Genomic DNA, 15,664 nt, shown 5'->3' with positions numbered 1-15,664 from the left:
AGCTGCTAGAAATCATACTCCGTTCACTTCCTTTGCTTGCTCAGTCCTTAGGTCTTTCAGCTTTCTGAAAATAAAGTTCTGAAAGGTGACAGAAGAGAGGGGGAAACTCTGCTAACAAGCTGAGCATCATCACTGACTTGTCATGATCTAACCTTAAATCGACCTTTAAACAGAGGTCTATATTTAATTTCAAGAAGAATGTGCATGCTTGGAAGTTGGGTGGGAGTTTTTGTACTAAATTTTCTATCCCACCACAGTAGGAGGCAGCCCATTAGTTACAGTTTTGTAAGTTTTTAATGTGGATTTTTGGGAGGAGGGTGGGGGAGAAGAGAACATGCTATTTTGTCAGGATGTGATTACGAGCTTGCAGCTTTGTTGGTGGAACAGGACTCTGTTCTGCACCACCGAGCCATTTTACTATGCATGAGTCTCCTGCTACTCCCCCTGGGAACAGTGCCCTGACACCAAGCGTGGACCAAAATGGGAGCTGACAACCCAGCACTGCAACCCCATAGGCAAATGAACAATCCTGCTGCTGAAAATAATACCTAAAACTATGCTCTTAATTGAATACAAAAGGTCCAGTTACAGATTATTTTAAGCAAACAACAACACAAAACCACACTTCAGTCCCTGTGTTGTAAGGGAAATAATCCATCAATATTCAAACACAAGTAGGTATGTTTTCTGTAGCCTGATCAGCCTGTATGCTGGATAATATTTAAATGAATTCACTGCTCTAGGTTAAAAGGAAGCTAAAGGGAGAAAGAACCAGGCAGAAAGATAAAAACTGCCAAGTGCATGACTGGAGGACAACAGATAACACAACTGCCTTCAAGGATGTTATACAGTGCTTCCAACAACTTTCAAGCCTTATTTGCCCAACGTTGAAATTCACAAACCACAGGATGATAAATGGTTAAGCAGTGATTCCATTTCAAGAAGCAGCAGAGTGATAAAAGGACTATTATGACTATTTTAAGAGATGAGAATTCTTTGCTGTTTTGCTGGGTTTGTTTTTTTTAAATAAAGAACCATATGGATATACCTGATGAATTCTACAAGTCCGAAGGCATCTGAAGTTTGCATTCACTAGATAACTAGGTGTAAAATAGTTATGGATCTAGTATGCCAGAAACATATATGGTCTGGTTAATAATCCATCTCTCCTAATTGCTTTTGCTTCGGTAAAAAAAATCTTTTGCTTAAGAAAAAAATATAAATCGTCACCATCATTGACTGCGGAGAAACAGTTTAAACCTTCCAATCATAGCTGCTGATTGCAATGCGCAGTCAGGGGGTCAAAATGGTCCCATCCCAAGAAAGATGATGACTATGACCAGGGTGGCAGCTCTCTGAAAGGGTTTAGCAACAGCCAGTAATTTTGATAATTCTGATTCAGCAAAGGATAAGTGCATGTGTTTATGTAAAATCCATTAACAGCTCATTAGATGCTTCTATATAAACATCAGTGCATGCTGAATCAGGACCTGAATTAATAACTTCATTGAGGTAGCTTTTATTCTTAAACACATAACACAGTGGCGTATTCAAGAATACACTTACTAGGACAAAGACAGAAAATAAAACAGCTGTGTGAGTAAAAGTTTGCAGGTTTGGAACACTAAATAGCACTCCCACCAGCAAATAGAAAAGAAGCTCTCCTGCACAAGGAGAGTAGTTTTAAAAAACGAGCAACACATGGAGAGTGGAGAGAAGCCTGTTGGGGAACATGATACTGCAGTAAGCAATCTACCAACAGCACAGCTGAATCTGTCATCGCTGCTCTAACTAAAGCTGTGTCACTTCTAACTTCCACTTCATATTAAAACAAATTAATTTAGAAATACTGAGTACCTTCCAATTTAGCTATTTTTTTCAGAGTGTGAGTCTATGTGGCTGCTGTGGGAGAAGTATTATCACAAGTTCCACCTGGAACATATACCAGAAGATCATGCAGGAGAACAGGACGTGAAAGCCACACACACATCAGACAAATGTTGACTAGCTTCTAGTGCTACAAAGAAAAAAAAAGGGAGATTCTGCTAGATCACCAAAAATTGGTGATTAAGTGTAAGAGAGAAGGCAAGTCTTTCTCTGGGAGGAAGGCCAGCATGTTCTACCTTGTGCCTCTTGAATTCTCTCTGCACTTTCTTCCCTACTGTCTATTTCAGCTTCGATGCCCTCCTTGTCTTCCCACAAAACTTAACACCTGTGTTTCACTCATCTCTTTCGCTGCAGAAAAAAAAAGCTCTACTAAGACATCTTCCTTCTCTTTTTAGCCTAAATGGGAAAAGGTGGTGGGGAGGCAAGATGCAACTTATTCCATCATAACAGTAGAACAAATTAAGAGATAAAGTTGGGGATGAGTTTTGGTTCATGTGTGAATGACATGACACTTGCCAGAAGCACAATGTTGGAGCAGTGGCTCCATCAGCTGACAGCACAGTATGCTTACCCCAGCATAAAATGCATTTAAAAGCAGACACGCTTTGCAAGAGGTTGTGCTGGAAACCATGAGCAACATGGTCCACTGACATATGTGCTTGAGTCTACTTCCTTGAGCATTTCCTTACCTTCTTGTTGGAGGAAATTGCATATATTTTTTTCTCACAACTGGTAACAATCAAAATATACTATTTTCCTTGGATTTGGCTGCTTATGGTTGAGTAAGGTTATGCATCAGCTATGATTTGTCTTTCTTACACTTTACCCATTAAAAATCTTTTTAGGATTAAGTACAGAACATTACTTATAGACATCAAAAAATGCATTTTTGATTCATTAAAAAGAGAAGCCAGCAGTTCATTCTTACTTCTGCCACTTTAGCCGGTACAATGTTTCCTTCGTATGGGCATCCCAATGCACATGACACATACCTATAATAAAAAGAACACACAAAGATCGTTTTATATGTTTATCTGTATCCATCCACGTTAAATATGATTTTGAATATTTAAGCCAGTCAATGTAGAATACAGATTTGAATGAAAAGTTAAAATTACATCAGATGAAAGTAGAAGGTTTATCAATTTTCTTTTTAAATCACAGAACACAGATTTATAGCTCATTTATGCTCAGTGGATGTCACAAGTTGGCAATGCAGCCAAGCTAACAGTGCTGCAGGAGACTTCAATTGTTCTTGGTATTTCCCTCTGAAGTTCTAAGAGCCAGCTCAAGTTTTGCCTTGTGTGGCCCACACAAGGTACTCAGAAGAAGATATCACCACCTTCTTGTCCTAATTACACGAATCATAGAGAGCAACACAAGCAACTTGTAACAACATCTCACAAGTCACTAGAATTGTGGTGAATGGGGTAGCTTTCACTCTCTCTGTACTGCCATTTCCATCCCTGTGTCCCAGAAGAAATACAGCTCCATTGCAAGCTGTAGTTTAGGTATGCCTTGGGACAAGAAGAAATCAAGAAGCCAGAGTATTTCTCAGAAGCTATTGGTTCCATAAAGCACAAAAATTGAAAGCCACAACCGAGCCTCCACTATTCAGTCCTAATGCTGTGATACCATAGAATTTGGTTCAAATTTCCCTTTTTTAAAGACAATTAAGAGCCATGAAATTCCAATTAAACTTCTAATTGTTTATCTTAAATTGATTAGGAATAGGATTAAACTAACCAGAAACAGTCATTCAGAATCAAAAGAAGTGTGGCTGTAAAGGCATTTACAGCAGATTCAGAGGCAGACAGAGCCCCAGCCCCAGTGGGAGGTTGTTCAGCTGCTTAATAGAAGAACAAGAGCCTTCATCGATGCCCCGTCATTCCCTGTCCCTCAACACTGAAGGATATAATGCAAAATTATACACTGTATAATGCGAACTGGATTGAACATATGCCAGTTTGCATGTAGTCATGGTCCGTGGGGTAAAGGATGTATTGTTTCTTTGCAGCTGAAGGAGAAACTGACTGATAGAATTTGAAATTAGGATGAGTAACAGGCAAAAACAAATTATGAAAAAATGTCAACATTTTCATGCAAAGAACTTATTCCATTCCTTTTATGAAGGTATGGCGTTGGCACACTGGAAGTAGCAGTAAGAATGAAGCAAACCTTGAACCTAGAAAGAATTTGATTAGCCCTGACAAAGAAATTGAAATTAATTTTGTTTCCACAAAAGTGGTTGGGTCCATTACCTACCGCTCATGATTTTAGTCCAGATGCCTACTAGGCATGATTTCAGTTATCTGTATGTCATTATGAAAACCAGGTTTTTGAAGCCTGACCACAGACTTCATTAAGTATCACCCCCAATTTAGATGTCACTGTTTAAGTTTCAAAATTCTTAATTTTCTTATCTACTTTAAAGATAAAAAAAAGCAGCTACTGTCAACAGTTAAACACTGCCCTGCTTTTCAGTGACACATAACTCAAAAACAATTCAGGATAATTTCTTTAATTTCTTTTATGCACACACAGTATTTCAAATGAAACCAGGCATGAAAAATTTAGACCCAAAGGATGACTTTTTACATACTACTACAGTGCCTAGAGCTAGTGAATACACAGAATTTTACTGAAATTATTTTGCAACATCAGCCATAGCACTTATTATGAAGTGAGCATGAACAGTACTAAATACGAAGTAAATGCAAAACACTTAGCACATATGTGCACGTTCCCTTTAATTACATATATCTGTATATGTTCCTAATGGCTACATATGTTAGACCAAAAAGACATGCATTTGGTAGTGATAATGTGGTATGAATGACATCTGGAATGGAGTAGCGCAAGCAAAAGTAAAAGCAGGCCAAAAGGTACCTAGAGAACAAGGGAATATTCCCTGTGGTTCACACAAGTGAGCAGAAACTCGCCTGAGCTCTCATAATTCAGCTGGGCCTGCTGGGGTATGAAAGTCTGTGGTGACCTGAAGAATCTGCCTACTACAATGTACAAATCTGTTTGAGATTATGGACTCTCCGCATGCTTACAACATTGTGACTACGTTGACATTTTAAACAAGGAAAATATGATAGGTATAATTGATCTGGGCATCTGAAATTCAACATTCAACTGGAGAAAATAAGGATTACTGAAAGAATTTGACCAGAGAACAAAGCCCCGTGGAAAAATGAAAGAACTGTTTTTCAGTACAGTTCATCAAGAATGAGCTTGGCAGAATTTTATCTAACATTCTCGTTTAACGAATTAGCATTAGAAGCAGAGATGTGGTGATAACATTACATTTTTTGGTGCTGTCAATACAAAAAAAAGCACTGGGAATTAATGGAGAAAGGACAGGAGCAATAGAAATGAGAGTCAGTTGATGGCAATGACAAAGAAAGTTAAATGCTTAAAATGAGACTGTAAAAGAGTAGAATGTGCTCCAAACACAGATGCGAGGATAAGCATTTCTAATAGAGAACATAAAATATGAATTTCATTTGACAAAGTCTTGCTAAATTCTTACTGAAAATAAGAGACACAATTTGAGTAATTTGTAGAAAAAGTAATGCAAGCTGGAACAGATGCAGGCAAGGGCTGAGTACTGCTCACAGGGGTACAGAGAGCCTAGCATGTGAAAGGAGAAAATTATGCATGTCTATGTGCAAAAGAGAAGATACTCATGTGTCTGGTCTGAGCATTCGCCAAGACATTTAGACTTAGAGCAGTGCTGGGTGGGATGCTTTGTAATTGCATTTGTGTGGTTCCAAATTAGGTTCCAAATTAAGAAGCTTAAGTGAGAGCAAATAGGTTTCAATAGGAAGGTGCATATGTTACCTAGATATGTTTGGTTGTTACATACTCTTTTTTGTGTTTGAAATAAGCCATAAGGCATTAAAAGCACAAGAGAATCCAGACAAAGCAGAGCCCCAAGACCTCCACTCACAGCCTAGCAAAATGGGAGACAACTTTGAATAACATGCTGAAGAACTGCTTAGAAAGGAGAAAATTAACAAGACGGAGCCACAGAGAGTAACAAAAGACAGAAGTTTAAAGAAGAGTCTGGTCAACTGCAGCAAACACTACTGACAAGTCAAGAAGAATGAGAATAGACTACTGTTTCTGAGATCTTGTCATCAGGGAGTTTGGTGAGAGCTGTTGCAGTTGCAAGCAAGGAACAGAAGCCAAAGTGTAGGAGTTATAGGAGGGAATCACAGAAGAGGGTCTCCAGACAGTAATTATAAACAGCGCCTTCAATGAGCTTAGGAATGAAGAAGAGATAGGCGATGAGATATGATATGAAGAACCAAGTAGGGTCAAAGGTGCAATTTTTAAGAGGCAAATGCTTGCTTATATTGCAGTGGAAAAGAGCCAGAGGACAGTGAGAGGTTAAGAAAGCGAATAAGGGAGGGGAGAAAGAAGAAGAAGAACAGAACGTGGGGTCACAGGGGCAAGTGGAAGGGGTACGGATGGAAAGTAGACAAGAAACTCCTGCTACTCTGACAGTGGAAGAGAAAGAGAAAGGATTAGGGGAGGGGAGGGAGAAGCGAGTGACAGAAGGAAGATCATACTGTATTTTTCCTTAGGAGAAAAAGCGAGACCCTATGTGAGGAAAAGCAGCAGAGGGAAAAAGAGGGAAGAGTTTGAGCAATGAGTTACAGAGGCAACTGGGATTTGATTTGGGGATTCAATTAAGTTGGAGAATACAGCTGTTTTCTAAAAAGATGGCAGGACTGAAAGAAAAAAAGACTGCAATGAAAATTACTGTCTTGGTCTCAGGATATTCACTAGAGGCTCCACAGCATGAGAGAAGTAAATATCTGGGAGTTCACCAAGCAGACTGCAATGGAAGTGTTTAATTCTAAGTATGTGCTTAAATCTTTGCTGAATCAAGGCCAGATGTTTTAGTAGCTTAACTACATCTTTAGCATGCAATCAAGGAAAGAGCCCATGCAACCAGAGGTGGAAAAGAAGGACCTGTAATAAGTGAACATATCTATACAGCTACTTCAGGAACACACGGTTAAAAGCTGTTTTGCTCAGGTTCTCTGAAATCAGAATTCCTCCCTTTAATAAAAAGAAGTTCTCTACTTGTTTCACCTGGCACTTTACCTAGTCTCTTGTCTGTCCGACATATTTCACTGCAGGTGAGTTATCACTTGGCCTTCTCCTAAACTGTTTTCTATGCATATAAAAACATTAAAAAAATAAACTCCAACAACTCTACTGTGTAATATTTTGGACAAAAATGCTGAACAGCCTCTGGGGATGGGGAGGGAGAAGGAAGAGGAAGAGAGTTTTCAATTTCTTCCACTAAGCCAAACCCAAATTGCAATGCTTCACAAATGGCATAGACAGTGTAAGGTCCCCACGATCAAGGTCACTAGGAATGGTGATAATCATCACACCAGCCCAAAGACTGTGAAGTGCAGGACATAAAACCACAAACAGGGTAAATGAGCAAACTTTTCATAACCAAAGTGTGTTAAAAGGAAAATGAATCCAAGCAGAAACTGAACTCCATGTTGTAATCAGCCCTTTGTCAGCTTGTTTCAGCAAGAGTTCCAGAGCCAGATCCACAGCTGCTACCACAGCTGGAAGCACGGAGCCTCCTGAGAAGCCAGTTGCAAACTCAGATGCTGCTGTTTCCTGTTTATTATTATAGTGTAAGTTCGCATATAATTTACCATGTTCACTGCAGATGTATTTATTTTTATTGGACGTTCGTGCTAAAATGTATATGCCTATCATTTGGTGAATTCATAATATTAAGGTTGATATAGTCTGTCTCTTTGCAAAGGAAGCCATTTGTTAAAAACAAGCAATCTTTACTGTATGGAGAGGGGAAATACAAAAGACAAGAGGGAAATGAGATTCTTCCAGAAAAAGAATCTCCAAGCCAAGCCCAAAATATTTAAATATGGCCAGGATTATTTTTTCCCACATTCAATTAAAAAAACACCAAAAACCAAACCAAAAAACCTATATCTCCATTTATCTAGTGCCCAGTTGTGAGCACATATATATATATATATGCTATTCAAAGTGAATCCTGTAGTAATAGTACTTATTATTAATTTTAGAAGGCCTAGAAAACACTGTTAAATTGTGGACTCTGTTCTAGAAAATAAATTCTCTAAAACCAGAACAAAACTCTTCCTATAATGAAGGGCTTCTTAACCACTTAACTTTTAATAACTATACCAAATATCCATGGAGCAATCAGTAACACATGGGCAAACACATTGTATTGTTACCTTATAATTTTGTACTAACATTTCAAGTCCTAATTTGCACTACCCTTTCAGAGAAAACAGGGATCCTTTTTACTTGCCACAGGTATCCAACACCCCCCTCCCCCCCCCCCCCCAGCTCTTCTGGCCTGCTAATATTTTCTATCTGCAGGCACAAAAAAACGGGTAGAAGTTGGTGTTAAGTTTTTCCTAAGGAAAATCTCTCCTCTTACATAGTGCAATCATGCAGAATGGTAGTACAATGGCTCCTACATCCTTTTCTTAACTTGTCCCCAGTACAAAGAAAAGCACCAAGTCCCCACATTCCAGTCATCTCCAGCTTCTCAAACTTCTCCAGGGGACTGTGACCAGCTGGCTTAATCCTGTGTAACTGTAGATTTGTTTACCATTTGCATAATAAAATGTGCTGCCTCCAAGTCTATTAAAACGTAGGTCTACATTTTGTTGTTCCCATAACCTCAGACACAGGCTCACTTATGGTGACGTGAAGGTGTTAAAATTAGTTATATATCTAAAGAAGCGATAATGGCATAAATCATCCTATTATCAATATAATTGTGACTATGCTAAACTACAGAGTAGTCTACAAATGGGGATTTAAAGCAATGTGAAAAAAACGTGTACTCCATATACATACTCCCTATGTATTCCAGAATACCAGAAAATACAAGTTCAAAGTTTCTGTCTGTATTCATAAAACATTCACAGGTTTAAACTGTATTGATTTGTGCAAAAGTGAATTGCTGGAGTTTATCTCATGGTAATTCCAATTAGGTATAGAAAATACAGTATTGTAAAGCCATCCAAATATCTTGAATTAAGGCATTTAAAATGAACTGTAATAAAAGAAAAAAAGCATTACTGAACTGCATTATAAAGACCAGACTGTCTTGATAATCAAAAGTTTCACATAATCAGGACATTTCTTTATAAACAAAACAGACTTCTTTATTGGTTTCCAGAATTAGTTGTTATGAAGTATATTAAAATAAAACTGATATATTCCACATGCATATTTTTTTTCAAAATAAATCCAAATATCACTAGCACATGATAAAGGTAACTAAAATCAGTGCTTTCTTTTTAAGTTTCAACTATTTTGTGTCTTACCTTGTGTATTATTATCAAAGTAGAACAAGAATTATTTCCTATAATCAACAAGGAATTATGTATGTTGTAACCTGTAACCTTTATTATAACATAATATAAAATAGAGTAATAATAATATTCCATACAATTGTTTGTTTTGTATCTATTTGTCATGGTAAAAAATATTGCTATATTTCAAGTATATCAACCATTATTTGAATTATATACAAACACAGATGTGAGTCAAATACTGGTATGTTTCAGTGTGCTTTTATGTATTGTGAACTTCACCATACTCATCATTCATAAAAGACAGAGGACTATAAACAAAGGAATGACATACACCAGTTTAGAATTAATGCGTGATTACATATGCTTTAATTTATGAAGAAGCAGCTTTGCAAGGAAATGCTTCTACAGTTATTTTACAGCACACATTTGCATCTGTTTTTCCAACACTGAAACACTAAACACTTGCATACACTTTCATATTTGCACATGCAAATAGTACAAATTGCCTCAAAAGGGCTATTCACATGGATATTTTTCAGGACTGGGACATAAATACAGCTTTTACTTACGGGTCATGGAGAAATGTTTTTTAGTAGAGAAAAAAAATTACCGCCTTTCAGCTCTTCCCAGTTAATTTTTATTAGGACTAAGACAGTCTTATACAGAACTGAATGTTTCAGAAGATAGTCTGACTTTATTTCACTGTCACAGGACACGAAGTTGGTAGTGAAGCACTCTTTGTGGAAAAGGGGGAAACACATATTCCTTACCTCCTTACTGTTCTATTGTACTGATTGCAATTTATTTCTGTGCCTTTTTAAATTTTGGAATACATTAACTGGGAAGAATCTAGCTTAACCAGAAGTTACCTAACATTTTCTTCATATGTACATTAAAAATCAATTAAATTAAAACACAATCCAAGTGACCACTTGCAATCACGGTTTGCCACAGTTTTTCATCAATCCTAGCTGTTAGGCTTAATTTTTAATCACTGAAAAAGATGTGATATTTTTTAATATTACCTGAATTATGCATTAAAAGATGCAATTCCAAAACCAGCAGTATTTTGTGTCATTTCACATGCAAAATATGCATAGCAGTAATTAGCTGACCACACAGTTTATAACTGATTTGGCTCAGCGTCTTCACAGAATGTGTCCCAGATGTTATCGTGAAGTTTTTATGCACGTTCAAAAAATAAAAATAAAAACCCCTTTATGATGCTAATAAATAGTCCAACTTCTAAGACCATACACAAGACTCCAATTCTTCATAAACATCTGAAGTAATTTAGTAAACATTTAGAAAACTGTGTACTGTGCTAGAGATTTTAAATGTGACAGCTGACAACATAAATTTTCTGGACGATGATTGAGTCAACGTTAGTGCAGCTGTAGCAACAGTAAGACATGCAAAAGCTTAAAGTTTAGTTTCAACTGTTTGAGTGCATTTTTCATAAGATTCAAGGATTGTCGATGATTTATTGTCACTACATAAATTCTAAATTGCCAGTAAAAATAGGAAATAAAATTTGAACCCCTTAAAATTATTTTTGGAAGTATTTTTTAACTGCACAAATAAGGAGTTAGGGCACAGCACTAAATTATCCATTTCCTGCAAATAAATAACACCTTAAACAATAATAATGCTTTAGAAAGGAAATAATATCTGTCTTGAAATTAATATAAATACAATTTATGCATATTAATATTTTTATTATCTAAGTAATTCCAGCAAAATATTTAGCCTACAGAATTTATATCAGAAGCCAAAAAATGTGTAGTCCTGGGAGCTTGCTTGAGCAAAGGCATATTCTTTTGCATGCATGAGCAAAGATCATGTTTCTTTAAAAGTAGCCAATCTATAAAAGGGTGATTAAAACACCAAAATGTTGATTCTTAGTGCAGAGTAAAAATCTGTGTCCATATAGTCCACAGCTTCATTTTGTATTACCCTACATGACAAAGCCTATTAACAGATTCCTTATATCTATTGTAATTTACATAAATTACAAGGTGCTAATCCTTACCCTAGGCGCAAGTAGGATGGGATTTAGCTGTTCTAACTTCTGACATCAAAGGTAATAACCTACAGCCTATGCCTTAGATAGAACATCTATAGGATGACTAACACAGGATAGCACCCAAGCTCCTTTGCAGCCAAAAGGATGGATCTTCTGGAGAGCGGTTCATCTGTTCCTAAGGCAGGTACTTAAAAAAGCACATGCAATAAATCGTAGCCTGAAGGCTGCCTATTTCCCCTCTAGTAACTACAAGCAGATTTAGGATGACAAACTCAGACTTGTTGTGTGGTCATGCTCAGATCTGCCTCATGTTACAACAATAGTTGTAAACAATATATAATTATTTTCAGTAAATAGAAGCCACACAACAAAATAAAACCTGAAACTAATCTCCTCCTAAATAACAACCAGTCAAACCGTAAGCATCAATTCTAAATAGTGAATGTCAACTGGTGAACTATGTAACATCCCATCCTTTTGTTTCCAAAATGCTGGGTGTTGAGGCCATTCAACAGAAACTCATAAATCCTAATTTCTTAAACTGTCAGTTTCTGTCTCTGCTTGACTTGTCTATGTGATACCTATGGATCAGGATATAAAGAACAACTTGCCACAAAGCTTTGACTGTCTCAGCATGTAGAGAATTTTGCATGGAACTGGGATACAGAAATGCCATTTATTTTATCTGTGACTAGAAGCAGCTTCCTCAGTAGCAGCTAAATATAGGATCATAAATCAAGATCATAAATATCAGGCTTTGATAGCTAATTCTTTTTTGATTGTTTTACCTCCAGGAAAAAGCCACCTTGATTGCACTGAATATTTCTATGAAATCTCTGTTTAAGTCTTATTTTCTAGTTACCTTTTCCACACTTTTCATTGAGGAAGAGAAGCCCAGTGTTTGCATCACTAAATAGAATGTAACACTCCACAAATCTTCTAAATGTACTACAATATTTGGGAGCTAATGAACTACTTCCACTCCAGTTCTAATGAATTCCCTGTAGTAGTGCAGAATTTTGTTGGGTGTTAGTACCAGAGAAAATTATGGTTTACTCTTCTAGCAATAAGTTGGAAATGACAATCTGCTTCCATAATCCCTCTCCTCACAACAGCTCAAATGTCATAAACAGATTTATTTACTTCCTGGATTTAGCAGTCAAAATTGTTGTTTCTTCCTTATGGGTATTTTTTTTTAACTAATTAAAAGTTTTAAGTCCATTTTCTAGAGCCTTGTTCAACTGCTAAGTGATCTACCATTAAAAAAAAGTCCTGAATTCTGCATTTCTATGTTTATGCCCCTGCTATTATTTTTCTGTCTTCAGAATCCTATTCAACAAAAGACAGTACACTGGAGCTTAAAAGAAAGTTCTGATGTAGATGGACACTAAACAATCCTTTTTTATTATTATTTCTGAGCAATCATTCCATCTCAATGCTTCCTACAGATTCCCGTAACTCTGCCACCCATGATGAGTGTATTTGAATGAGTATGAACGTGCACAAACAAGATTCATTGTATCACAATACTTTGCAATTATTCTCTTCAAAACTTATTTGTCTAGACTCTGATCTGTAGTCACATTTTATTTGTCATTAATTACTATTTTGTCTCCTCAAAATCTCCCTGGCAGGGATTTTTTAAAAGTACACTTAAAGTCCAAACAGATTGTGTTAACCTGTTCTCTTTTTATCTTTTAAGTTGCTAGCATGCTCAAAACTTTATTTTCAGTATTTTCATATACTGAAATCCATGTTCAATGGATGTTTTAGATACTCAAAATTATTACCTCAGTTTTTTTTTTTTTTTTTTTGTTTTGTTATGAAATAAGGGTCCATATTCTGCAGTTTAGATTCTCGGCAGATTTTTAGGAGATTAGCTACTTTATTATTGAGTTATATTAGAAACCTCTGGACAAATAGCAGACCGTCCTCTCCTGGAAATTTTGATTTGTTGAAGTGTTATATTAGTCCAGCATCTTATCTCCTGATGCCTCAACCTCTAATTTTCACTGGATAAATTAGTTCCTAAACTAATATCCTGTGATGCAGAAAGCGGTAACATAAATATAAACATAACTTCTCTTCAATTATCCTCTTTAATTGGTTTCTTTACTTGGTTATAATTCCACAAATCAAATGATTCTGTCAATGGCTTCCTACTTCCGAATGATTCATTTTTCTTAGACCTGTAAGCCTAAGGAAGAAAGCTACAGCTGGAGAGAACTTACATAATTTTCATTCACAACTTCAAATCTGTTCACTTTGTAGCAGATCTGATATTAAGCAGTCCGCTGTTGAAGCATTCTGTAACATACTGCACCCGGCATGACAGACTCAAAAAATTGTCCTGCACGCACTGTGTGAAGTTTGCCTAGGTCTGCTTACCGAAGTGAAATTACAGATCTTTGCACTGGATGCACAAAGTAAGCACTTTTAAAACATAACCTTTTTGAATTTTCTGAGTTCAATTATCTCATTTCTCTTCAACTCTGCTGTTTTTTCTGTTTGCCTCATTACTGGTTCTTGATACTTCCCTGCATCTCCTCGCTTTGTTTTCCTTCTTTTTATTTTTAATTACTATCATATTCTTTTTTTTTTTTTTTTATTCGTGCTCTGCTTCCATTTGACCATTTTCTGCCTTCTATTTCCTCCTCCCTGTACACGCCTTCCCATCCTGCTGCCTTCTCGTTTTTTTCTGCTGTGTGCAGGAAAAAAAACCTGCTACACAGTTCATCAGTTAGCAGACAATAAATGTATGGGAATGCTGTAGAATCCTATCATGGGAACAATCATTTCCATCACTTCAGTGTATCAGTGCCAGAATAACTGCTACTGGCATATTACAAATGCTTTAGACATACAATGTGTGGGAAGAAAAAGCAGCAGGTTGCCATTTTCTTAAACGTGTGAAACTAGTGCACAGAAGGTAAGTTAACATTTTAAGCTCCAACATCAATGTAGAGTACATTACAGGGGCTTCATGACCTTAAGTTTACATTTTCTGCACCAGTTGCAAAGTCCATTTGTTGACACCCACAGCTATTCAAAACATATACAATGCACAGGCTTTGAAGATTCCCTTGATGGTTGGTTGCCTCTATTTTGCCATTTGGTTGAATTTTGTTTGTGAAATACAGGAATATGAAACAGAAAATATTGCCTCACATGCCCAGACACATGAGAAAACCAGAAAACGAAAGTTTACAGTAAACATGTTCACCAGTGCCTAAGGTCTGTTGCTACACACATGCTGTCTTTTCTGAATTGACTGCCTACTCCCTTACCCACACCTATATGGGTCCTAAAATTCAGACATCCCTGAGCTTAATCCTCCTTGAGAACTTAAATTGCTATTTATGTTCTCAGCTCAGAATTGTTTCAGAAAAATGTGGCAAACAGTGGTGGCAGAGACCTTTTAAACAACAGATCTCTTGTAAGAGAAGCTGCTCAGGAAGGCAAGCCCTGACTCTACCTGACAGATTAGCAGCTAGGTAGAGTATTTAAACTTGGGTACAGGTTATTATTTCTTAATAACGTGAAAGTCCTTATTTCTCTGTTCAGTGAATTTCCATCTGAACTATATAAACAGGCTAGGAGAAAATGACCCGAGCATTTATGAGCTATCCTTGGCTGGATGTGTGTATGTTAAAATCCTTGGGCTGGACAAGATGACCTCCAGAGGTCCCTCTCAACTTAAATCATTCTGTTATTCTGTGATCCTCTGAGGCTGAGGTATAACTACAAGTCAGATCTCCCCTTCTCAAGGCAAATTCTCAAACACCCTCAGTACTGTGCAAAAAGTGAGCAGCAGCATTACCTCATCATGATTTCTGGAGGAAAAAGAGATCCCAGTACTTATTCCCAGGCAGGTTTTCAAGCACTAAGTCTCTGAGGTATCTACCTCTATTTTCAAGTCCAGGTATTTTCTGAGCATGATGTAGTTTGCATTACTAGTAATCCTCAAGGAATCTCACTGTTGAGTTTCTCCTTGAACCTATGTAAGCCTTTTTACATTTACAAGGACCTTCACAAATTATCTTAAATAAGTAGCTCTGTGTAATGCTAAAGAAATATAAAGAAAAAATAGCTAAAGAAAATGGAAATGAAAAAGAGAGACTGTTCAAAGGTGAGTATCATTCAGGATTATTTCAAGTTTAAAAGAAGGTACTCTAGAGAAAGATAAATACTGGACAATTTCAGAGTTTCATGCACTAAAGACTCAAAAAACTTCAACAAGTGGAGTTTTCAGAATAACTTATATAAAGAATTATTTTTTTCTTACGAGTAAATTTGCTATATCTCTTTTATACTTTGATTCTGCAGTGTATGACATGATATCTTATCAATTCTATAATAAAATAAAAGTATGCACTGTATTTTC

General features: G+C 36.7%; 1 protein-coding gene across 2 annotated transcripts in view; it reads right to left on the bottom strand.

The window, feature by feature from the left end:
* Positions 1-15,664, bottom strand: part of HMGCLL1 (3-hydroxy-3-methylglutaryl-CoA lyase like 1) — a 92,996-nt gene that overhangs the window by 42,092 nt on the left and 35,240 nt on the right. For both annotated transcript variants that reach the window (XM_080389917.1, XM_080389916.1), the window contains exon 6: positions 2,816-2,879. In XM_080389917.1, coding sequence (XP_080246043.1) covers positions 2,816-2,879 — 64 coding nt within the window. The remainder of the gene's footprint in view (positions 1-2,815; positions 2,880-15,664) is intronic.

The sequence above is a fragment of the Falco punctatus genome, assembly GCF_963210335.1.
Source record: "Falco punctatus genome assembly, chromosome: 5".
NCBI classification, from domain to species: Eukaryota; Metazoa; Chordata; class Aves; order Falconiformes; family Falconidae; genus Falco; species Falco punctatus.
The sequence above is the reverse complement of the archived record's forward strand: the minus strand, read 5'-3'. Positions and strand labels throughout refer to the sequence as shown.